The sequence below is a fragment of the Nannospalax galili genome, unplaced genomic scaffold (genome assembly GCF_000622305.1).
Source record: "Nannospalax galili isolate Female #2095 unplaced genomic scaffold, S.galili_v1.0 scaffold104, whole genome shotgun sequence".
Lineage (NCBI taxonomy): Eukaryota > Metazoa > Chordata > Mammalia > Rodentia > Spalacidae > Nannospalax > Nannospalax galili.
The window spans coordinates 2343038-2368196 of record NW_008353596.1 but is presented as its reverse complement, the minus strand read 5'-3'; the positions used below and the strand labels follow the sequence as shown (position 1 = coordinate 2368196).

Below are 25159 nucleotides of genomic sequence, written 5' to 3'. Positions count from 1 at the left end.
TCACATGAGAGCTGAATGGCTCCCCAGTCTGTGAAATCATCCTGAGATAACCCTAAATGATCACTGTCTATAAAACTAATCTACCTCCACTTTGATATGACTTTTCCCACAAAGTTGACTGTAAATTCTCTTGGCTTGGTGGTTCTTTGGTCAGGTCCTCCAACCAGGACTTGTATGGCTGTGCGCTGTCTGCTGAGCTGTTCACCAGCTGTGACTTCAACAGCTGCCATGACAGTTGCAGGTATAGCAGAGATTTCCCTAGTGGTTGCCCAGTCAAAACTGGGTGATATAATCAGTTTTCTCTTCTTAATTCACCAAGGAGGTCTGAAGAATGAGCAGTTAACTCCACAGAGTTCTCAGGGCAGATTCTTCTACTTGGTAATCCTTTGCCCCATGATTAGCATGTGTGTTGCCTTGTTAGCATGATACTACATGACATGTGGAGTCAGAGCTGGCACCAGTTTGATGTAGGCTCTTCTGTTACTACCAGTTTAGTAACTAGAGGCAGGAAAGATTATTAACACCTTGTGGTTAGAAATTGCAGGATCAGGAGTCGCAGCTTGTATATCTCTAGAACTGTTTTGTCACCTCAGACCCAAAGCAACATCCTTTTTCTCAAATAATGTTGACCTTGAAGCTCTTCAGACCAATAACAATACACCATAAGATGTCTACGGTCTGCCTGCACCCTCACAATGGGCTCCAGCAGCTCTCCAGAGTTTGGTTTTGAGGCTAAGGGGAAGGGTTCTAACTCTAGGTCCTTAGAAGACCGCACCTGCCAGGCTAGCCTTTTCAGGTTGCTGGGATTCTGACAGCTGCTAGCTTTCTGGACCTTGTTGTCAGAGCCAAGGTGAAAAAGCAGAGAGGAGAGAGCAGCTTTGGAGAAGAACATGAAGTGGGTGTCTGTGCAGTTTGTGTGGTTGGCTTTTTTCCTTCATCTGTTTTCTCTTTTTCTCATTTTCACCTCATTGAAGAAACAACCTATGCCTGTCTAGTTTAGCCAAAAACTCCAGGTTAGTCCTATTTAACACTCCATCTTGAAAAATGGGGCTTTCTCAGTAGACAGAGGAAGCCAACAAAATATATATTGGAAAGTTCCTATAGTTTCTTCACGTGTCATATTTATGCATTTCTTCCTTCACCATATGGTCTTCATGGTTTCCTTTAGCATGAAACTCTTTGGGGTAAACCAACATGAAGGCAAAAGGAACCACCAAGATCTCTACCTGCTCCTTGCTTTCATCTGTGAAGTCACTGTTGTACACATGTGCCTGCTCTGGCAACTGGACGCTATTCTTATTTTTATTCTTACTCTTCTTATTATTATTTTATGTGTGTGTGTGCTTGTATGAGTTTATGTGCACAATGTGCATATGGGTGCCTGCAAAAGCCAGAGGTCAACTGATCCCAGGAACTGGAGCTACAGGTAGTTGTGAACCTGATGTGATTATTGGGAACTGAACCTGGGTCCTATGCAAGAGCTATAAGCACTCTTACCTGCTAGGCCATCTCTCCAGTCCCTGGAGGCCATTTTTATAGAATATAAAGTTAAGTCATCCAATTAACCATGTGAATGTTTGCACACTGATCTCCTTGCTGTAATAGGTTGAGACCTGGCTAGAGCTCAGCAGCTTTGCCAGGTGTTTTCCTGGTCTCATACAAAAGACTGAAGATATAGTGAGTGAAGAGCCATTGTTTCAGCCTGAAAGTGTTGCCCTTGCATTTGCACAGAAAGGAAGTAATGGAGGGAGAGATGTGGCCCCATGTAATTGTCTAGTACCACTATTGTCTTGTCATTGCACTTCTCTACCTGGGAGTCTGGGAGAAGTCTTTCCTTAGTGAGCATTCATTTAAGTCCTTCACATGGTAGTTTCTAGAGGTGTGTTAGTTACTTTTCTGTTGCTGTGATAAAACACCAGGACCAAGGCAACTTAGAGAAAGGAATGTTTATTTGCCTTACGGCTCCATCATGGTTCACCATCATGGCATGGAGGCATGGCGGCACAGATAGCTGCAGAAAGCTTGGCACTCAGGTCTTCAAGCAAACACAGGAAGCAGAGCCAGACAGACTGGAAGTGCATATGGCTTTGAACTATCAAAGCCTCCCACCAGTGCCATGCTTCTTCTGGCATGGCCACAGCTCCTAAGGGTTCCATGACCCTCCCCAAACATGAACTGGGGACCAGGCATCCAAATGTGCCTATAAGACACATTCTCATTCATACCACCACAAGGGGTAATCATTAAGTTTTAGATAACTGTATTTTTCATTTTTAAAATATATATTTGGTTGTTGATTATAATTTGTTTCTATGCTTAAGAGTTTGTTCTTTTCATGCTGGGCCCAGACAGAAAGGCCGAGACAGAATGATGAGTTCAAAAACATCCTGGGCTACATAGTGAGACCTTATCTCAAAAAATGAAAGAAAAAAGGAAGGAAAGGAGGGAGGAAGGTAAGGAGGAGGGAAGGAGGGGAGAAGTGGACGGAGGGAGGGAGGGAAGGAGGGAAGGAAGGAAAGAAGGAAGGAAGGACTTTGCATTTATGTTTGCTTTTAATCCCATAGAACATGATTGTAATAACTTTTAAAGTCTTTGTTCAATTCAACATCTGGATCATCTCAAGACTTTCCGTTTGTTTATTGTCATTTCTCTTGAACATTGGTCACGTATTCCTTTCGTGTTGAGTAATACTGGATTGTTTCCTGGACGCTTGAATATTGCGTGAGTCTAGATCTTTATTAACTTTCTTGAGGAATATCAGTTTGCTTTGCTTTCTTTTGGTAGACCATCAACCTGGCTAGGTTCAGACAGCGAATTCTGTGTTAGTGGCTCTGATGTCAGTTTGCTTTTTCAAAGCCTTCTTTAGGCTTAATGTCCACACTAGTCTGGTAAGTGCTAGAGTTTTATTCTCAGAGCCATTGCTCTATTGCTTTGGGGCCAGTGAATGTATAGGTCAGAGGTGAATCTGAAATTTGGCTTAGTTCACACACAGAATTGTAGATTATTCTCCAGCTGTTTCTGTTCTGAAGTTCCATGTCCCCACCCCAACCCCCATTCCCAAAGGCCCCTGTTCTCTGCTTTTTAGCTCGAGAGAGCAATTCCTTTCCAAACTTTTGCCAGCATTACCAATCACTTCCATGTAATTTGGGTTGCCTTTTAGAGTAACATAGTAAAAGAAAGTGACAAAAAGAAGAGAGAAAAATAACCCCACTTTCTTCATGTTATAATCATACTTTTCTTGGTTGCCAAAATCAGGTTTTCTCACTGAGTTGTTGGGTTTTTTGTTTTGTTTTGTTTTGTTTTGTTTTGGGTGTGTGTGTGTGAGAGAGAGAGATCACCCCTCACCCCACTGGTTTCCTTCATTTTTGTGCCTGCCTATGCCAGTGTGCATGTGGAGGCCAGAGGCCAACATCAGAATGTCTTTCTCAATCACTTTTCCACCTTATTTTTTAAGACAAAATCTCTGGCAAAAGTAATTCAGTTGATAGAGTGCTTGTCTAGCATGTGCAGAGCCCTGGGTTCAGTCCCCAGCACTACATAAACCAGGTATGATGGAACACACTTGTTATGTCAGCATTCAGAAGATGGAAGGAAGCAGGAGGATCAGAAGTTCAGGGTCATCTTTGTTTAATACCAAGTTAGAGGCCAGCCTAGATTACATGAGACCCTCCCTCAAAAAGAAAAGAAGATAAAGAAAGGAAAACCTGGGATCTGCCTGTTTCAGCCCCCCAAAATTAGGGTTACAAGGCATTTTCCTTGCTTGCTGGGGAATCCAGATTCAGGTCCTCACTCTTATACTAAGCCGTCTTGTCAGCCCCTCAATTCTATTTTTCTTTTCTTTTTTCCTTTGTTTATATATAGGAAGTTTTGTGCATTTGGGCAAATGTACATGATCATGTGAACACCACCACAACCAAGATAAAATGCTTTTATCACCTCTGCTTTTTTTAAAATTATTTTTTATGTGTATGCGTGTATTGCCTGCATGTGGGTAAGTGTACCCACGTCATGCAATGCCCATGGAGGTCAGAAGAGGCTATTGGATTCCCTGGGACAGGAGTTATGGACAGTTGTTAGCTGCCATGTGGGTGCTGGGATTCGAACCCAGGTCTTTTGCAAGAACAACCAGTGTTCTTAACTGCTGAGCCATCTCTCCAGCCCCAGTCACCTCTGCTTTTTAAGTTTCCCTGTGATCTTTTTTATTGAAAATTTCATACACTATATATTTTTTTATTTTATGTGTATGAGTGTATTGCCTGCATGTGTGTAAGTGCACCTGTGTCATGCAGTGCCTGCAGAGGCCAGAAAAGGGTGTCAGATTTACCGGAACTGGAGTTGTGGACAGTTGTTAACTGCCATGTGGGTGCTGGGAATAGAATCTGGGTCCTTTGGAAGAACGGCAAGTGCTCTCAACTGCTGAGCCATCTCTCCAGCCTCTATACAATATATTTTGTTCATATTTAGACACCCCCCTCTTATCTGCACCCTTCCCATAATACTCCCACCCAATTTCATATACTCTGTTATATGTATTAAGACCTATTAAATGCCCTTTAGTGTGGGTCCATCCACTGGAGCCTGGTTAAGCTACCCTTAAAGAAACCTTTAAGGAACCTGTTCCTTAAAGAAAACTGCCTCTTCCTCTCCCAACAGCTATCAGTTGCCATTAGTTCCTTAACTAAGATTGGGGCTTCTTCCCCACTTCCCCACTTCTATGCTGGAATTTTGTCTGGCTTGAACTTACTTAGGTCTTGTCCATGCTGTCACCATTGCTGTGAGTTCATATGAGTAACTGACCAGCTGTCTGGAAAACTCGGTTTCCTTGAGGTCATTCACCACCTCTGGCTCTTACAGTCGTTCCATCCCTTCTTCTGAAAATGATCCTTGAGCCTTGGTTGGCAGAGGTTTGATATAGGTTTCCTAATTCAGGAATAAGCACTCTGCAGCCTCTTATTGTTTGCACCTTGGCCAGTTGTGGGTCTCTGGGTTAATCACCATTTGCTACAAGGGAAAGCTTCTGTGGTGACAGTTGAGAGATGCATTAATTAGGAATCCTAGGGGGAGCTCATAGTTTGGGGCATGCATGGGCCCAAGCAACAGGAGCAGGCCTGAGAGCTGAGATCCTTTTTTTTTAAAGAATTCTTTTTGGGAGCCGGGCGTGGTGGTGCACACCTTTAATCCCAGCACTCGGGAGGCAGAGGCAGGCGGATCTCTGAGTTCAAGGCCAGCCTGGTCTACATAGTTCCAGGACAGCTGGGGCTACAGGGAGACCCTGTCTCAAAAACACCAAAGGAAAAAAAAAAAAGAGTTCTCTTTCTGCTACTCTAACCAAAAGTCAGACTCTTTCACAGTTCACCTAGCACATCTTGTTGTGTTTCCATGCTGGAACTACTTTAGGTCTACACTAGGGAAAGACAAGCAAAAAATGGAAGAAAAACCACATGAAGCTGACCCCAGTAAGGGTAGTTCTTCAAGTTTGACTACTCCCCATCTGCCACTCTTCTCAACTTTTTCAGAACCGTTGGAAGTTGCTTTTTGTGTTTTGTCCCAAGTTTCTGCTATAGCAGTGAGAGATGAACTTCAGTGAGCTTATAACACTTGAGCTTATAACACTTGTGAGATGTCCAAGGATATTTTTACAGTAAAAACTTGGAGGGAGAAAAAGGCAATCTCGCAATTTACTAAATGAAATTAAGCATCCTTTGAAATATTATTGCTGATTTATTTACTCTTTATTCCAGACAGTCTCCATCCCATAGATGAGTATTTTCCCAGAGTTCCCTTCTGTTGCTGCGTTTACTGTAGATGTGCTGCCTGATCACTGAATATGAGAATATGTAGGAAGATTAAGCAAGGACCTAAAACTGTACATAAAAACTTGAAACCAGATAGGTGTTTGGCCTGTTGAAAGTTGAGATGTTAGTCTTCCTTTTGTAATGTGAGTGCAGTGCGAATTTTGTAAATCTTTGGAGTTCTGATCCCTTTTTGCTTAACTGTTGTGGCTTTTCTAAGCCACATTGCAGCTATGCCTTAGTAAAGAAATAGCCTGACTCTTAGAATCCTTTAAGGCCGAGAGGAAACTCAACTGCTGAGAACCTGTTCTTACTGTGCTCTGGAGCCAGGGCCTTGCTTATTCTTTATTGAAACAATACCTCCAACATGAAATAGAAAGTAGAAGTCAGACCCACCTTTATCAGAGAAGAATTTTGCCCTTTGATCCCTAGACTTAATACCACATACACAGTTATAAAACAAACTATTCTCAATTTCTCTCATTGTTTACAATGAGAAAAGTGCAGTGCTTTGATATGTAAAAACGTGCATATACCATTCATACCCTATCTTGGGTGGAGGGCAAGGAAAGGTCTTGAGGGATTAAGGTCAGATGCCCAGCTCACAAGAAGAATACATGGCTCAGGTAGCTTGTTTACATTACAAACAATAACTTTTTGGTTACAAGTTTAGGTAAAAGTCTTTGTCTAGCATATGTCCTTTTTGTAAAAGTCATTATCACAAGTTGTATCTTCATTTCTTTATTTTTGCTTATTATAAGCAGTCAGAGAAACCAAGCAGCTCCTTCAGCCCTGGGCTTAGAAATAGCTTTAACCCATACATATGTCAAATTACTTTAGCTAAATAACTAGGTTCACTGCCCACAAGTTCTGCCTTCCACTAAACACCAAAATGAGAACACAGTTCAGCCAAATTCTTTGCCACTTTATAATAAGGATCATCTTTCTTTCAGTTCCAATAACAGATTTCTTGTTTCCATCTGGGACTTCATCACAGTGGTCTTCATCCATGTTTCTCTCACCATTCTTTCCATGATTATTTGTGTATTCTCTAGAACATAGAGGCTTTCCAGTTTTCTATAATGTTTTTCTTACATTAATCACATGTGGAGGTCAGAGGAGAACTTGCCAGAAGTTAGTACTCTCCTGCCACCATGTGGAATCTGGGGATCAAACTCAAGTTGTCAGGTAACAATCACATTTAGCTGCCAAGCCATTCCTCTGACTCCTCTTTTAGAACACTCAGTAGAACTTCTTGAGCAGACCTTTCTCAGCAATACTGGCTCTTTCTAATATGTACCTCAAAAACTCTTTGCTATAGTTTAGAACTTGAATGTTTCCCCCAAGCACATGTGATGTTTTGGGGCAGTTGTTGGGCCTAGTTGCTGGCCTTTAAGTCTCAGGACCTTGAAGGGGCAGTGGGACCCTGGCTGCCTCCTTACTCTCTGTCTCTTGGCTTAGGTATGAAGATCAGTTAGGCTTGGCCACATGCTCCCACATAACAAAACATCTGGGCTGAAACCTCAAAAACTATGAGCCAAAGTACACTTTTCCTCAGTGTAAGCTGATTTTCTTGGCATTTTGTAACAGTGGCAGTGCCTGCCCTCCCTTTTCTAGCCTCTACCCATTGTGCAGCCACTTCTGCATTTTTAGGTATTTGTTAGAACAGTACCCTACTTCTTGGTAGCAGTGATCTGTTTAGTTAGTTCAAGTTGAGTAACAAAATACTGTAGACTGGACGACTTCATTGGCTGAAATTTATTTCTCACAATTCTGAAAGCTAGGATGTCTGCTGTCAAGGTGGTGCCTGATGTGGTTGTTGATGAGCACCCTCTTGGTCTACACATGGCAAGGACACATTGTGTCCTCATATGGCAGAGTGAGAGCATCTCTTCTGTCTTAAAAGGGCATTAATCCCATTCATGATGGCCCCACTCTGAACTCATTACCTCCCTGAGGCTCTACTTACAGGGACCATATGTTAGGTATTACAGCTTCAACATGGGAATTTTGAAGTGATACAGATAATTCATAACAATGGGAAATTTCAACAATTCTATAAACACAGTGGCACATGATTACAGGATCAGAGCTGAAGTGCCTTAATATTGTATTTATGTCTTACTGCTTTACAGGGTTTTAGATTCCTCCCAATTTTTGTGTATAAAAATATTAGAATATGAAAGTAAATATTGCACTAAACATTCATATATTTCCCATGTAAATTAATTAGTTGTTGACATTTCTCTATATTTACAGTTTCCTTTTATGTGAGTGCAAATGTCTATGTTGTATTTTCAACAAACACAAAGTTTAGATTTTGCAGCTTTATTAGATTCAACTTTCAACATTTTGGGTAAGAATACTTTGTATGGACCAGGAAGATGGCTCAGTGGGTAGGGGCACTTGCTGCCTAGACTGATGACCTGAGTTTAATTCCCAGAACCCATTTAGTGGAAGGAGAGAAGCAGTCTTGAAAGTCATCCTCTGAGCAGTACACTTGGACTCTGGTACCCCTCCCCCCACAAACAAACAAACAACAAACAAATAAATATAGGAATTTTAAAATAATTTGTGTTTTATACTGTGAAATATGAAGAAGCGAAGCTTGGCCATTTGGTTAAATATCAGATACCTGCAGCCATCTACAGTGTAATTTCTCTGTAGCTAAGTTGTGACGCTTTAGAGTATCTACAGATACAGCTTGTAAAGAGTGATTCTTCTTGCCGGGAGTGGTGGCACATGCCTTTAATCCCAGTACTAGGGAGGCAGAGGCAGGAGGATCTCTTGAGTTCAAGGCCAGCCTGATCTACATAGTGAGTTCCAGGACAGCTGGGGCTACAGGGAGACCCTGTCTCAAAAAGACAAAAAAAAAAAAGAAGTGATTTTTCTAAATATGTTATAATCTTGGGTTAGAGCCTTTTCTCTACCACCTTATCTTTTTCAGTAGTAGTAAGGTTCTTCTAGTCAGTGTGTTGGAATAAATTGTGATGACTTTGTAAGCCCCAGAATTGACCCACATGTCTGTCTGTCCACCCGCTTCTTCCTTCCCTCTCCTTCCCTCCTCCAACCCCCTCCCTCCCACCCATGTAATTGGGATTTCCTTTTAGGGTAACATGATGAAAGAAAGTGACAAAAAGGAGAGGAAAAGATTTTCTGGAACAACTAAGATTGCTTCATTTTTGAAGCTCGATTACTTTTGTTTCTTATGTGTTAAACTGCAGAAGAGAACTAAAGATAGCTGGTTTCTTGCAACTTAAAGATTTAGAATCAGAAATTTTGGGAATTAAGAATATTTCTTGCCTGTTAACATCAAAGCTTGAGATTTGATGAGCAAACCACTAGAAAATGTATTCTGTTAAAGGCACAGGAAGTCAATGGCGATCACAAACCAATTCTCCAAAAAATAAAGGAGCTTTATGCTAAACATTTTTTTCAAAAATGTTCAAATATTTATTTTATGCTGTCCTGTACATTTATTAAAGGCACAGGAAGTCAATGGCGATCACAAACCAATTCTCCAAAAAATAAAGGAGCTTTATGCTAAACATTTTTTTCAAAAATGTTCAAATATTTATTTTATGCTGTCCTGTACATTTATTATTTGCAGTTTTATCATATTCGTTCTTGTAAGTTCTTTACAAATACTAACATACTAAATTCTTAAAACCCTATTTTCATATTTTAATGAGACAATGGCTTAAATGAATTTGCTAAAAGCTTATATTTTAAATACTCTGTATTGAACCCAGTGATATGCTTCTAAGCATGAAACTTTTAATCTCAGATAATGCAGTGAAATTCTATGCTAATCAGTGATTTTAGCAAAATAATAATTTGTACCACAGAGATTTTGGTCATTTAATGGTTGATATTCTATGTGCAATGTGTGTTACATAGGTTCATGCTTTAGAGACCTGGATGGAGTTGAAAGTAAGCCTATTTCATGTCTTAGGAAAGAATACTTCTGTGTTTATTTCTTTTTTTTTCTTCTGCAGAGGAATTAATTTTCATGAAATTTTTGGCTGCATATTGGTTAAATACATGTGAAATGACTGTTTTCCTTAAGCAGCATAAATGTATCATTAATTTTTTTGTGAGACTTTGTTCTTATGTTTAGCACAGATGTAGACAGCAGAAATAAAGCTACTTCATATAAGAATTTTTTTTCTCTTTCATTACTCTTTTGTTAATATTGGGGTCTTGATCTATTGCACAGCCTAGTTTCAAATTTACCATCCTCCTGCCTCAGCCTCCTGAATAACTGAGATTATTGTGGATGCCACCATATCCAGTTTCAAGGCCTGTTAGATTCTTTTTTTTAATTTTTAAATAATTTATTGAGAATTTCATACACGCATATAAGGTGTTTTGATCAAATCCATGCCCACTCCCTCCACTTTAGTTCCTCCTGTATCTCCCCAACACTTTTTCTGATAACGTCATGTACTCTTTCTTCTTCAACTGAGATTATTGTGGATGCCACCATATCCAGTTTCAAGGCCTGTTAGATTCTTTTTTTTAATTTTTAAATAATTTATTGAGAATTTCATACACGCATATAAGGTGTTTTGATCAAATCCATGCCCACTCCCTCCACTTTAGTTCCTCCTGTATCTCCCCAACACTTTTTCTGATAACGTCATGTACTCTTTCTTCTTCATCCATGCCCACTCCCTCCCTTCCAACATTCCCCCCTCTGAAGATGTAACCCTAAAATCTTTTAAGGATTACATACAAGTTCCCAAATGCTTTTGACATTTTTGATCTTTGGACCAGAGTATGTTGCTACCAGGCCCAAGGACATTTTGACTTTTAGCCAAGAAACTGCCTACATTTCTTTGGGGTCTTTTTACCTTAACTGCCTAGCCAATTCCTACCTCCTGTTCTTATCAAACCATCCTCTAAAGAGGTTACCCAACTTGCAGATAGGGAATGGGGACTCAGACTGCTCTGGCTTCTTCCATGCTGAACAGGGACGCAGGGTGAGGCAATTGGGGTATCCCTTCAGGGGATCTCTAAAAGATTCCCAAATTGCAGAACTCTTATCTGTAGGGAGAAAAGAAAGTCCTTGACTGGTAAATAGGAGATGTGAAGGAGAAGTAAAAGCAAGAGTAATTAGCATTACAAGTTCTAGAAATCGTAATGTTCTAGTTGGAATTTCTTGGTGAGAGCATCCAAAAACATTGCTCTATTGGGTTCCTCCTTATTTTTCTTTTGTCTGCCAAGGCTGGAATCTAAGAGTGATGGATTCAGAATTTGCTTTCAGGCACTTTGATAGCTGTTGGAGTGGTTAGACTCAGTATCAGTTCCCTCTCAAAGGCTTTAAGATAGGGGGAGGAAGCAAATTTAGCCATCATTTTAGAACAATAGCGGGTTATCTCCCTTAGCACTACAGTATTACAGACCAGGATTTAAAGTCTTACATCTAAGCAGCACTTTCTGGCTAGGAACAAAATCATCAATGAGAAATAATTGTCTAAATAACATCTTATATGGACTTAAGCCTAATGTCTGGGAAGTGTAATCCCTTGAACTCTTAAAGAAGTATACTGATGAATTTACTCTTTGGTTATACTTTCCTTTTGGGTGTTTAAGACCACAGAGTTGGCCCAAATAAATCAATTTATTTTTACATGTAAGGTCATTTGAGGATCTGTTCCTCAGGGGTCACATGGGCTTGGGAGGAGATCCTGGCTCCTTTTACCAGTTCCATCTATGTGAAGATAAGTCGAAAGTCCTACTCGATCATGGATGGCTTCACTTGGAAACATGGAGGAAATGTTTCCTTTGAGTTGACCCTCCTCTTTGTAGACTGGACACTGGTTCAAGTCCATCTGGTGGGGTCTCCGTGGCCTCCCTGAACAAGAGGACAGGTGACTTACCACAGTTACAGGACATTTTGAGAGATGTTCCATAGTCCCCTGGAACTTAGTCAACCTTGGAGGTCAAGGGGCAAAAGCTGTCCTTTAGGTCCCTCTGACCAGATTAGTATAGGCCTTAAAGTATGGCTGTTAAACATCCAATAAAGTTAATTCTACCAGTCTTGTACTTTTTTTTTTTTTTCTTTTTGTCTTTTTGAGATAGGGTCTCCTTGTAGCCCCAGCTGTCCTGGAACTCACTATGTAGACCAGACTGGCCTCAAGCTCACAAAGATCCGCCTGCCTCTGCCTCCCAAGTGCTGGGATTAAAGGTGTGTGCTACCACGCCCGGCATCAGTCTGGTACTTTTAATTACCATGTGCTATGTAGACCAAGCTTGGGTAAAAAATCAAATGTTCTCAGATAAACCTTGACTAGATACATATTTTGTTCCTTAAACTAGTGGACTAAACTATGACCTTAGAAAATTTAAGATTATGTTTATATTATTTTTGTCTCATCCTTTATATATTGTAACAAACCTACACAGACCTTCATCACTTGCTTAGGCTTTCATTTTTTCTATTATGGAAAATATCCATTCACATATCTTTTTAACATCTTTTACATTCCATTTTCTTCTTTTAATAATTATGAGACATAATAACATTAACAAATAAATTTTCCATCTGTTGTAAGAATTCTTTTCCTGGGATATTAAGCAATGCCTATTATAACCCTTTAAAGGTTCTAGTGTCAAACCAGTGTTTGATTAAAGTTTTCCTGGGGAACCAATGAATTTACTGAGCTTAACTTACCCCAGATAACTGAGGGGTTGCTGAGGTATGTGAATGTCCTAAGGGTATGCACACTGGAAAGCCTTTACCCAACATGGATCAAGCCTTCTCTTTATAGCCTTCCCCAGATTATATACTTTAGCCCTCCCCAAATCCAGCAGACCATGTGTAATTAGGGCCAAATTACATATAGTTGTCTGGGGAGAGTGGCTGGATACTCCGGTGAGGGTCCAGTGACCGTACTTGCCCCTTCTTCAATGAAGGAGCACAACCATCAACAAGCCCAATTGTGGCGGTGTTTTAGCAATCAGGCACAGCTGAAGTCGTGATGATGGTAGTTAGTTCATGCAGAAGAGACTGCTGTACAGCATCATCACCACATGGAGGCAGGATCCAGGTGCTTTCGAGACAGTCCCCTGAGTTCTCAGCCCCTATGCCAGAGATAGGCCAGAACAGGCATTCTCTGGTGGTCTGCTAAGATCTCAGCCTTGTCCTCCCTTTTAGTTTCTTAAGGTAAGTAGTATGATTGTACAGCTTTTGTTGATTCTCTCACAGTGACAAGAACAACTATATCAAGTCATGTCTTTAGAACACTGAATACACAGGAGAGTCTAGAGCTCCTCAGGTTGAGCTGAAACTTAGGTAGCATACTGAGACTGCCTTTTTAAAAATATTTTTTTATATGTATGAGTGTATTGCTTACACGTATGTGAGTGTACACGTGCAATGCCGCAGAGGTCAGAAGAGGGCTTCGGATTCCCCTGGAACTGGAGTTAAGGATGGTTCATAGCCACCATATAGGTGCTGGGAATTGAACCCGGGTCCTCTGCAAGAGCAGTGCTCATAACTGCTGAGCCATCTCTCCAGCCCCGAGACTGCCTTCTTAACTGTACCCTTCCTGCTCAGTGAACTTGAATGTTGTACATAAACTGTTTCTTGCTCCTAGAGTATAGTGTAGCAGAAAATAAAATTTAACTGAAGCCACGCGTGGTTGTGCACACCTTTAATCCCAGCACTTGGGAAGCAGAGGCAGGCAGGCGAATCTCTGTGTGTTCAAGGCCAGCCTGGTGAGTTCTTTAACTTTGCATTTCACCTTGGTGTCATCAGTGGGTAAACCATGATTATTGGACATATTTTGGAGAATGAATCTGAAGCTTCACTTACCAGTATTATTAGAAAATGTAGAGAAAAGCCATACAGATTGTATTTTTCGCATTTGAATCAAACCATGTAGTGTTACCTTTAGTAGGCAGTACATATTTGTTGATTAAATAAAGAGATTTGGATTCTGTTTCCAGCTGTGCTACTACATGGATGGTTTTCCCATTCTGCTCTACCCATCCTTTTAGAGTTTGCCTGCTTTACATTTCACTAAGACAAATTAGAGGACCAAAAGGTATTGTCAGTGCTGAAGGTTTATGTGAGAGGAGACAAAAGGGACCTGATACCTCAGCTTTGAGATCGGGTAATCAGACCAAACACACTTTACCATTATTAGTTAGCCCTGTCATCTAGGAATATAGCCTGGGTAGGGAAGAGATTGCCCAGGAGCTGGAATCTTATTTTCTATTATGCATAGCTCAGCATGACCTGGACTTTTGTGGGGGTGATTAACTTCATGGGTGCTTTAGAACTATCTTGAGAGTCAGTTCTTTTAAATTAATATTCTTCCTACAGTTAAATACAGAACATTGAATTTTGATGCATACCCTTTCTCCTTCCCACCAGCTCTGTCATTTACTTCCCACCTACTCTTTCCCAACACTCTTTATTTTTTCATCAAGCTTCAGTTTTTTTTTACTTTTCCTATTTATTAAACTTTTTTAATGTATGGTCCTGTATAACCTAGGACCCATAGATAAGAATGGCTATGCGGTCAGTGGGGCTCATCGAAAATCAGTCAGTGATCATATAGGCTACATAAGTGTCCCCAGGTGAAGAGGCTACATGGGACTCTCCAGCTGCAGCAGTGTGGCATCCTTAAGGAGAGATGCTGTCAGAAGGACTGGCCTCTTGCCCTTGTTTTCTTCGATTGACACTAGAATAGAGTGTTGCTGTTGTTCCTGTTCCTTGTGGTTGAGAGCTTATCCATTGACTCAGTATAATCTGTTCCTTTCCTAGTTCCTCCAGTAAAGAGTGATTTCTATCTCTCTACACTACCTCTTTCTGTGTTAGCTCTTGTTTGAGTTTCAGAGAAGGGTATGCACAGTTCTTTGAGAGGGGAAGCTGGAGGAAGCCAGCTTTTTCCTGAATCTGGTGGTCTGGCTCTTCTGTAGGACACTGAAAAGTAGCCTTTTGCTTCTTGGTTTTCTGCATTTCTGTTTCTTGACTTGGTACATCCAGAGATCCTAAGATTCAGGCTACTACTACCATTTACTTTCTTTATGTATCTGGTATCTCTCTTAAGGCATTTCACTTGTGTTCTGCCCTTGTTATTCTGATGGAACTCACTTCTCTTCTAGGCTGCTGGGTTTTTGTAGGTTTGCTTTTGTTTTAATAAATAGTAGAACCTTTATTTTTCAAAGATTTTAATTTTTAGGCAGGTTTAGCTTCACTGCAGAAATAATAAGGTACAGGAATTTCCTATGTTTCTTTATTTGGGATTGTGCATAATTATTCCCTAATCAACATCTCTTACCATAGTGGTACATTTGTTTCAGTTACAATTCTTGGTGTGTGTGTGTGTGTGTGTGTGTGTGTGTGTGTGTGTGTGTGTATGCTTGTGTGCGTGCTTGTGTACATGTGTATATGTTTATGTATGGAGGGGGTGTGTGTGTGTCTGTGTGTGTGTGTGTCTGTGTGTGTGTGTATGCTTGTGTGCGTGCTTGTGTACATGTGTATATGTTTATGTATGTAGGGGTCCATGTGTGTGCATATGGAGACCAGAGGTTAATTTCAGAAGCCATCCACTTTGTTTTTGGAGACCAGGCTCTTCATTGGCTTGAAACTCACCAAGTAGGCTAGGCTAGCTGGCCATTGAGCCCTAGACCAGAGATCTGCTTGTTTCCACCTCTCCAATGCTGAGATTTTAAACATGTGCCACCCTCACCCAGCTTTTTGTTTCATGTGGGTTGTGGGGATTGAACTTGGGTCTTAGTGCTTGTACAGCAAGCACTTCACTGACTGAACTATGGTTCCTAGCCCACAGTTGTAATTCTTTGTGTCTGTCTGTGTGTATATGTGTTCATGTGTGTGCACATGTACTGTACATGTGGAGGTCATAGATTAATGTTGGTCTCTTAGTTACTCTTCACCTGATTTTTTGATATGGGGTCTCATTGAACATGGAGCCCTCTGACCCAGCTCAGCTGGCTGGCCAGTGAGCTCCAGGGATCCTCCTGACTTTGTTCCCCAGTTCTGGTGTTACAGATACACATCATTACTCAGCTTTTATGTGGGTGCTGGGGGTCTGTCCTGGTTTGTCTCTCCATTGCTGTGACAGAACACTCTGACCAATACCAACTTGGGGAGGAAAGGGTTTATTTAGCTTACATATCCCGGGTCACAGTTCATCCCGGAGCCCAAGGTAGGAACCTGGAGGCAGGAGCTGGAGCACAGGCCATGGAGGAACTCTGCTTACTGGCTTGCTCCCCTGGCCCCTGCTCAGCCTTCTTTCTTATGCAACACAGGCCCACCTGCCCACAGTGGGCCAGGCCCTCCCACATCACTCATCAAGAACATGCCCCTCAGACATGGCCACAGGCCAGTCCAATAGAGGCAATTCCCCAACTGAGGCTCCCTCAACCCAGGTGTATCAAGTTGACACTAAAGCTATCCAGCACAGGGTCTGAACTCAGGGCCTGCTTGCATGGCGAACACTTTACCAACTGAACCATCTCCCTGGGCCCCTGTATGTAGTTCTTCTTAATCATCCTTGGGAGAAGGCATACTGAATGGAAAGAGCTACTAACTTGCTGAAAGTTATGCTGCCTGGTATGGTGGTTTCTGCCTAAAATGCTAGCACATGGGAGACTGAAGCAGGAGGATTGCTAATGAGTTCCAGGCCTGCCTGGTGTACAGTGTGAGACCCTCAAGAAAGGAAAAAAACAAAGAAAAATTTGCATGTAATTGTCTAATGTCTCCATTTGTTTTTCACATTATAAAATTGGTTAATAGGACTTCAACCAGAAATTAGCAAGTATGCAAATATCTAGCTGTAATTTTAAGAGAACCCAAAACAGGAATATATCCATGTAATTTTTCTTAAAAAGAATGGTGATTAAAAAATTTTTTTTTCTTTCTTTTTGAGACAGGGTCTCCCTGTAGCCCCAGCTGGCCTGGAACTCACTATGTAGACCAGGCTGGCCTTGAACTTACAAAGATCCGCCTGCCTCCTTTGCTTCCCAAACACAGATTAAAGGCCACCAAACCCAGCTAAAAAAATGTTTTGTTTTGTTTTTTTTTTGATGTCAGTTTTCTCTCTTTTCAGTTGCTCTAGGTCGTAACCAACCTTTGAAAAAGGAAAAACCAAAATGGAAAAGCGATTATCCCATGACAGATGGACAACTGCGCAGCAAGAGGGATGAATTTTGGGACACTGCACCAGCTTTTGAAGGCCGTAAAGAGATCTGGGATGCCTTAAAGGCTGCTGCACATGCTTTTGAAAGCAATGATCATGAACTGGCACAGGCAATCATTGACGGCGCAAACATAACACTACCACATGGTAGGTCTGGTGTCCTGAGGGCAAGGGGCATAATCACCTTGTTCTAACAGCAGGGGCCACCTGGAAGGAGCTTTAATGTAGCAAAGAATAACTTTCCTCTTTTGTTTCTTTGTATATCTTTCAGCTGGAGATAATTTGTTTGCTTTATGCTGGTTTTATATTTCTTTTTTAATATATTTACTTATTATTTTATGTGTATGAGTATATTTTCTGCATGTGTGTAAGTGCACCAGTGTCATGTAATGCCTGTGGAGGTCAAAAGAGGGTGTCAGATCCCCTGGAATTTGAGTAACAGGTGGTTGTTAGCCGCCATATGGGTTCTGGGATCCAAACCTGGGTCCTCTACAAGAGCAGCCAGTGCTCTTAACCACTGAGCCATCCCTCTAGCCCCCATTTTTATATGTCTTAATCTCAGAAAAGGACACATTAGGTAAACCTGTTTTCTGGTTTGTTTCTATGCAACCTGGCTCTGTCTTCTGCTTCCCTGTCTCTGCAGTCTCCATCCCTCAGCCCATATGTAGGCACTGCTTCTTTACTGCTCACCTACCAGAGCCAGAGAGAATCTCAGTTCAGGTTTTATAAAATGTAGAGGCTTGGTGAATGCACCTTTAGTCACCATGCTTTCCCATTTAACATGAGCCACCTAAACTTCAAAGTGAGTCCCACAAGTTTGTAGGGGTAGTTTTTTAGGACTAGTCCTGAGCCTTATTAGAAACCTTTGTTACTTAAAAATGTGATTTTTTTTTTTTTTTTTTTGGTGTTTTTGAGACAGGGTTTCCTTGAACTCACAGATATCCACCTGCCCCTGCCTCCCAAGTGCCAAGAGTAAAGGCATGTACCACCATGCCTGGCAAGAATGTGACTCTTAAGGACAGCTGTGATATGTGTGTATCCAGAGACACATATATGCTAGACCCATACACATGTTCTTGAATGGTCTCCTTGATAGCAAACTTAAACATTGTCATGCTGTACTGATATTTAGGTGTTTTATATTTGTCTTCTTTTGATTTACATATAAATATATTTTTCTCCTTAGTTTTTTCAGTTAATGGTCTTCAGACCTATGTAAGAGATACCCACCTTAAATTCACTTGTGGTGTTCTCTATTAACTGTCATGGTTCTCCCCAGTCTCTTTTTATTTGTATAAATTTTTAGAGGAACAGTCCTCTTATAATCTGATCATCTGCCTTATGTCCTTTGACTCTATGCCAAATACAGGATGTTTTACTTCCTAGCCTTGCCAGCTTTCCAAAATCTCCATTAGTAATTCTACTTAGTTGTACTTCTCAGAAGCATTCTGTATTTGTGGCTGTCTGTTCTTTATTATGAAAGTATATTAGCATGGGCTTTAGTAACACAGTGAGCATTCATTCTCTACACATGGAAAAATGATCTGATCCCTCCTATATTTGAACTATTTTAATAAGAGTGCTAATTCAACATGCTTCCATAGTCTAGTTTTTTTTTTTTTTTAATTTTCACATTAATTTATTTTGTGTGTGTAGAGGTCAGAGGATTTGTAGGAATTGTTTTTCTCTTCCACCACAGGGGACACAGGATCAAACTCAGGTTGTCAGTCTTGGTGGCAAATGCCCTTTGTGCACTGACCATCTTACCAGCCTCCTTTAGTCCTATTTTTCGTATAGTGTTTAAATTCTTTACCTTAGGGGCTAGAGAGATGGCTCCAAGGTTAAGAACACTTGCTGCTCTTGCAAAAGAACTGGATTCAGCTCCCAGCACCCACATGGTAGCCCACTACTCCAATTCCAGGGGATCTGATGCCCACTTGTGGCCTCTGGCAATGCTTCATGCACATGGTGCACATACATATATACATACATACATACATACATACATACATACATACATACATGAAAATCATATATAAAATGAATTCTTAGCCGCACACCATTAGCTCTAGCACTTGGGAGGGAGAGGCAGGTAGATCTCTGTGAGTTCCAAGCCAGCTGGGGCTACACAGAGCCTGTCTCAAAAACACAAATAAAATAAAATAAAATAAAATAAAATAAAATAAAATAAAATGAATTCTTTGCCTCTTGTAAATTGGGAGGCACTGGCCATGGTCTTACTCTGCCTCTACAGCTCCTCTGTTTACATAATGAAGAATGAGCCAGTCTGTTTTCACAAAAGTGTGTCATTTGTTTCTTTCTGATGCTTACAACCCTTATTTTCCAAGCAGAATCTGTTTCCTGTGAGTGGGTGAAAGAAGAGTCACATTTATGTGGTTTTCTTATGCACATTGTGGCCTCATTTAAAAGTTCATGGAGGAGGGGCCAGCAAGATGGCCCAGCAGGTAAAGGTGCTTGCCCTTAAGCTTGATGACCTGAGCTCAATCCTCAGGACACACAGTGGAAGGAGAAAAACTGTCTTGCTCAGGTTGTCCTCTGACCTACACATGTACACTGTGGCACATATACAGATACAAAACTAAATGAATGTATTTTTAAAAACTTTTCAAGTTCATGGATTTGAGAAGGGAGGGTGGGAGGAGTTGGAAGGGAGAGGAGGGATGGGAATTATGTAAATACAGTACTCATGTATGAAATTCTCAAAAAATTAAAAATTTTAAATACGTTTTTTAAAAGTTTATGGAGACAAAGTAGCTCTGTTTCATGTAAAGGCAAGGCCCAAACATATCCTGTTAGATGTGGCCTCAGATCTCAAAGGACTTAAGTCTTACTTGTCTATGTCTACATGAATTGTTAAGAAGAATAATGTTACTGGAGTCCCCACCACCCAACAGATCAGGAAAATTATTCTTGGAAATTTGAGAGTATTAAAGGAGTTTCAGCTCCCCTTCTCTGCTTAAGGAATATGGTCTTCATTATCATGAAGTAATTGTATCAATGCCCAAACATTCCTCTCTCAAATAATGGCATTAAAATTGTAGATATCAATGTTTTGTCGTTGGCACCCTTAGCGTTTCCCTGTTTGTAGCTGAAGCTTGTCAGTAATAATTCTTGGGTAGGCCTATCAGTTACCCTCTGTCAGATTCTAATTCACCATCAGTTTATAAAATGAACTGTTTGTTTGCTGTCACTTAGAAATAGTAGTATTTCTTCATTTCATCTTTTCCATGTAATTACATATTTGAAGTTTTCCTTTAGGCATGTGTTATCTCTTAAACATCTCTAAGTACTTTATATTTTGAATTTAAATTATTGCATAAACATTGGTTGTTTAGCTCCAGTTTTGATACAAGATTTAGTCTCACTTGTGCCTCTATTGTATTAATTAAAGCTATGTGACTTTAAACAATACTTTCGTAACTTTCAATTCTCTTTATCTGTCATAAATGGATATTAATAACCATCTATTCCATGAGGCTGTTGCATTGGTTTAATGGTGTAATGTGCCGAGACCTGTAAATTGTTTACCATATGGTATATGTAGATCAGTGCCTGATCTATAAAAAACACTGAAGAAATAGTGGTGCTGATGGGTTTATATTATACTGAATTCTGCAATTAAACTTATAAATTTCCTGTACCAAAGTCTTCAATTATAGATCTTGGTCTTTTTCTGGATGTATTGTCTACTGGAACATCTTTATTTGGCTTTTAGGGAACTCTGCTCTTGGGCATACCCCTTTTTCTTAACCTCCTTGTCTTATAAGAGCTCCCCCCCCCCATTTATTTTGTGTATGTAGAGTGCATCTCAGAAGAAAACTTGCAGGAATCAGCTCTCTCCATGATGTGGGTCCTAGGGATCAAACTCCGGCTATTATGGTTGGTGGCAAGTGCCTTTATCCTCTGAGACATCTCACCAACTCCCTCAAAGCATTCTTAATACAGTTTTTTACCTGTAAAACACAGTTGTAGCTTGACTAATTTGTCCAAATTAGCATTAACAAGGTAAATATATGCAAGGAGTTACAGTATTTTAGTGTTTGATACATAGTGACTATTCAGTGATTTTTCAATTACAGATTATTCAGAAACATTGTTTTATAAGCACTTAGTGCTTTTGTGATTATTATATGGATTTAAAAGATTTCTTTAGGCCAGGCGTGGTGGCGTACACCTTTAATCCCAGCACTCGGGAGGCAGAGGCAGGTGGATCTCTGTGAGTTCAAGGCCAGCCTGGTCTACATAGTGAGTTCCAGGACAGCTGGGACTACAGGGAGACCCTGTCTCAAAAAGACCAAAAAAAAAAAAAAAAAAAGATTTTTAAAAATTATATATTCCATTTCCTGTCTTAATTTTTAGAAAGCTGGATGCTTCTTTAGCATTTACCTTCAGTTAGCTTATACTTCTTAGAGAGAGGATATTTTACCTAGCATATTTCCCATGTCTGTGCAATTCAAAATCAGACTTCCCCTCTTTACTTTTCTTGAATAGACAGTAGTTTTTTTCCTTGCTAATCAAACAGAATTCTTTGCCTTTTGGAAGTAGAAACCATACTGCTTACTTCAACTATATTCTTAATTTTTGTAGTAAATGTTGCCAGCTCTTCAGTTTGGCTTCTGGAGGCCTGTTTTTTATGCTTGGGAGTTGAAAAAGGTTTGAGGGGGGGGTTGTTTGTTTTTTTTGGAGACAGGGTCCCCAGCTGACCTGGATCTCGCTATGTAGATAGACCAAGCCAGCCTTGATGTCACAGAGAGCCACCTGCCTCTGCTGGGATTAAAGTTGTGTCCCACAGCACCTAGCTTGGAGGCTTTTTTTTTTTTTAAGTATATTATTTGTGTGTGTGTCTGTGTGTGTGTGTAAGTATGGTATGTATCTATGTGCTCATGCACATTTCACAGCATGTGTGTAGAGGACAACCTGTAGGAGTCAGTTCTCTTCTTTCACCATGTCAGTTCCAGGGATTGAAATCAGGTTGCTAGGCTTGGTGGCAAGCACCTTTACCTGCTGAGCCATCTTGCCATCCTATCTTGAAAACCGTTTATTTCTCTTCACAATTTAGGTAAGAAAGAATTTTTTTTTTCTTTTTTCTTAGTCTTCTTGTTTTAGAATATATTATATGGCCAGGCGTGGTGGCGCATGCCTTTAATCCCAGCACTTGGGAGGCAGAGGCAGGCGGATCTTTATGAGTTCGAGGCCAGCCTGGTCTACATAGTGAGTTCCAGGACAGCTGGGGCTACAGGAAGACCCTGTCTCAAAAAGACAAAAAAAAAAGAATATATTATATGAACAAATTAAATGATGTACAATGTAATTTAAAAGTTTATTTAAAAATTAAGGCATTTATAAAAAGAGCAACTTAGTGATTGATTGATTGATTGATTGATGATTGATTGATTGATTGATTGACACTAACCAGGTCTCATCTTGTAGTCCAGGCTGGCCTGGAACTCACAGCTCTCTTGCTTCAGCTGAGAATTGTGTACTAGGTTTACAGGTGTGCACCACCCTACCTGGCTTTAAAAGAACATTTTTTGTATAAGGAGCCTATACATGATGCAAGAACACTGAACTAAGAATCAAGAACAAGATACTAAAAAAAAAAAAAACCCACAACTGATAGCTAAATTTTTTTTTTAATTCCTTAGTTCTCAGGTCAAGGAGATGACTCAGTGAGTAAAGTGCTGCAAAAGCTTGAGAACCTGAGTTCAGATCCCAAGCACCCATGGAAATGGCTGGGTATGGCAGGGCTTATCTACAGCCTAGTGCTGGGAGGCAGAGACTAACAGTTCCCAGGGGCTTGCCTGGTCAGCCAGTCTAGCTGAATCTGAGCTCCAGCTGCACTGAGAAACGCTGCCTCAAAACATAAGGTGGAGAGTGACTGAGGAAGGTACCCAACACTGATCACTGACCTCTGTGCACTGGCAGGCACACAGGTAGGGCAAACCTACATAAAACACACACACCACCACCACCACCCCCAAACCTAATTTAAAAAAAAAAAATCAATAGCAATCCTAGTTTTACAGGTGGGAGTGGCCACTTAATTCTCATGCCCGAAAAGACATCATCAGCAATCCTGGTTTCATGAAGATGACATTACTGAAACAGGGAGAAGTTGGGTCATTCTTCCAAAGTATAAATCATGGAATTGAGATTTGAACTCAGATCTAAGAGTAACTAAAGCACTTTGATTCATACCCAATATACAGTTCAAATCTGGGAATTACTAAAGTGATTGTACAAGTCCTCTTCAGTGTTTATTCCATGTCTGATATTTGAGATGCCTTGCATATTGTCTAAAATACTTTTAAATGATACACTTTTATTAATACTGAAGAGAAGCAACTAGGAACTGGAGAGATAGCTCAGCAGTTAAGAGTACTAGGCGCTCTTTTTTATTTTTTTTATTTATTTATTTTTCTGTCTTTTTTTTTTGAGACAGGGTCTCCCTGTAGCCCCAGCTGTCCTGGAACTCACTATGTAGACCAGGCTGGCCTCAAACTCACAAAGATCCGCCTGCCTCTGCCTCCCAAGTGCTGGGATTAAAGGCATGCGCCACCATACCAGGCTATTTTATTTATTTTTTTATTTTATTTTACGTGTATGCGTGTATTACCTGCATGTAGGTAAGTGCACCCGTGTCGTGCAATGCCTGCAGAGGTTAGAAGAGGCTGTCAGATCCTGTGGGACTGGAGTTACAAACAGTTGCCAGCTGCCATGTGTGTGGATTCGAACCCAGGTCGTCTGCAAGAACAACCAGTGTTCTTAACCCCTGAGTCATCTCTCCAGCCCCAAGAGTACTAGATGCTCTTACAGAGGACCTGGGTTCAGTTCCCAGCACCCACATGGTGGCTAACAACAGTCGAGTTCCAGGGGATCCAGTACCCTCTCCTGATCTCCACAGGCATTGCACAACACAGGTGCACTTACATGCAGGCAATACACTCATACACATAAAATAATAAAAAAAGAAAAGCAACTAGATTCTCTTAATACACAGATGGGCACGAGATACATATGTTGTATAGACCTCTCAAGTGTCTCTGAAGACCATTTTGAAGTAGGCCAAGGAACCAGAGAAATGGGTCAGCGGGTAAAAGTAAGCCGAGCAAGCCTGATGACCTGAATTTGATTCCTTGAATTTATGTTAAAAGCCAGTGATAATGGCATATATTTGTAATCCCAGCAGTCCTGTGTCATTTCAAAGCAGCAGAAATGACTGTCATAAACAAGGTAGAAGGCAAGAACCACTCCTGAAAGTTGTCCTCCACACACATGCTGTAGTGCTTACATACTGTGGCACATACATGCATGCTCCAACACTTTTTTTTTCAATTAATATTTTTTAAATTATTTATTTAATAACCACATAATTAGTAGAAGCATTTCATTACAAATTAATACAGTTATACAATATTGTACTCAGTATAAACCCTATAAGACATAAAATTGAATAAGGTTTTGACCTTTAAAAAAGATCTCCATTTCATTTTAAAATACAGTTTCATACAGAAAAACTCATTTTTAATGCAACTAACACGTAGATGTTTACACACGCATCTCTAATCTCTATGTATCTGATTATTATTAGTCACAGTCGGTTACTTTCTGAGATCCTTGGTACCCAAGTATGGATATAAAGTCATCGGGGAGATTTCAGTGGTAATGTTTTTCACATCTGTTAATTAACTTGAAGCAAATTTTTATGCTTCTTCCTTAAATATAACTCATTTTTTTAATTTATTGGTTTTTTTCGTGTATTTCATATAGAACATCCCAAACAATCTTATTCATCTATATACCCGCATCCCAAATCACACCCTCCCATAGCCCCCGCCCCCTCGAGCCCATATACTCTGTCAAACCTGTTATCTGTCTACTGCTGATACACTTCTTTTTTTTTTTTTTTTTTAATTTCAAAAAAAGCAACTTGAAGAAGTGGGCAAGGGCCAGGCATGGTGGTGGTGCATGCCTGTACAGGAGGATTCTTATTGAAGGCCAGCCTAGGCTACATACCAAGAACCTATCTCAAACAAAATAAGAACAAAACAAAAAACATTCTGGAATTTTGGTTGCTTTAAAGGACCTATAGGAATGGAGGCATTGAAGGTAGTTTATTTATATGGAAGATTTTTGACTGGCTCTTACAATGTTTAGAAATGAAATGGG

At 40.4% G+C, this 25159-nt stretch overlaps 1 protein-coding gene across 2 annotated transcripts in view; it reads left to right on the top strand.

The window, feature by feature from the left end:
* The window catches only part of Ubtd2 (ubiquitin domain containing 2), a 95050-nt gene that overhangs the window by 51434 nt on the left and 18457 nt on the right, over positions 1-25159 (top strand). For both annotated transcript variants that reach the window (XM_008850766.1, XM_029554880.1), the window contains exon 2: positions 16880-17116. In XM_008850766.1, coding sequence (XP_008848988.1) covers positions 16880-17116 — 237 coding nt within the window. The remainder of the gene's footprint in view (positions 1-16879; positions 17117-25159) is intronic.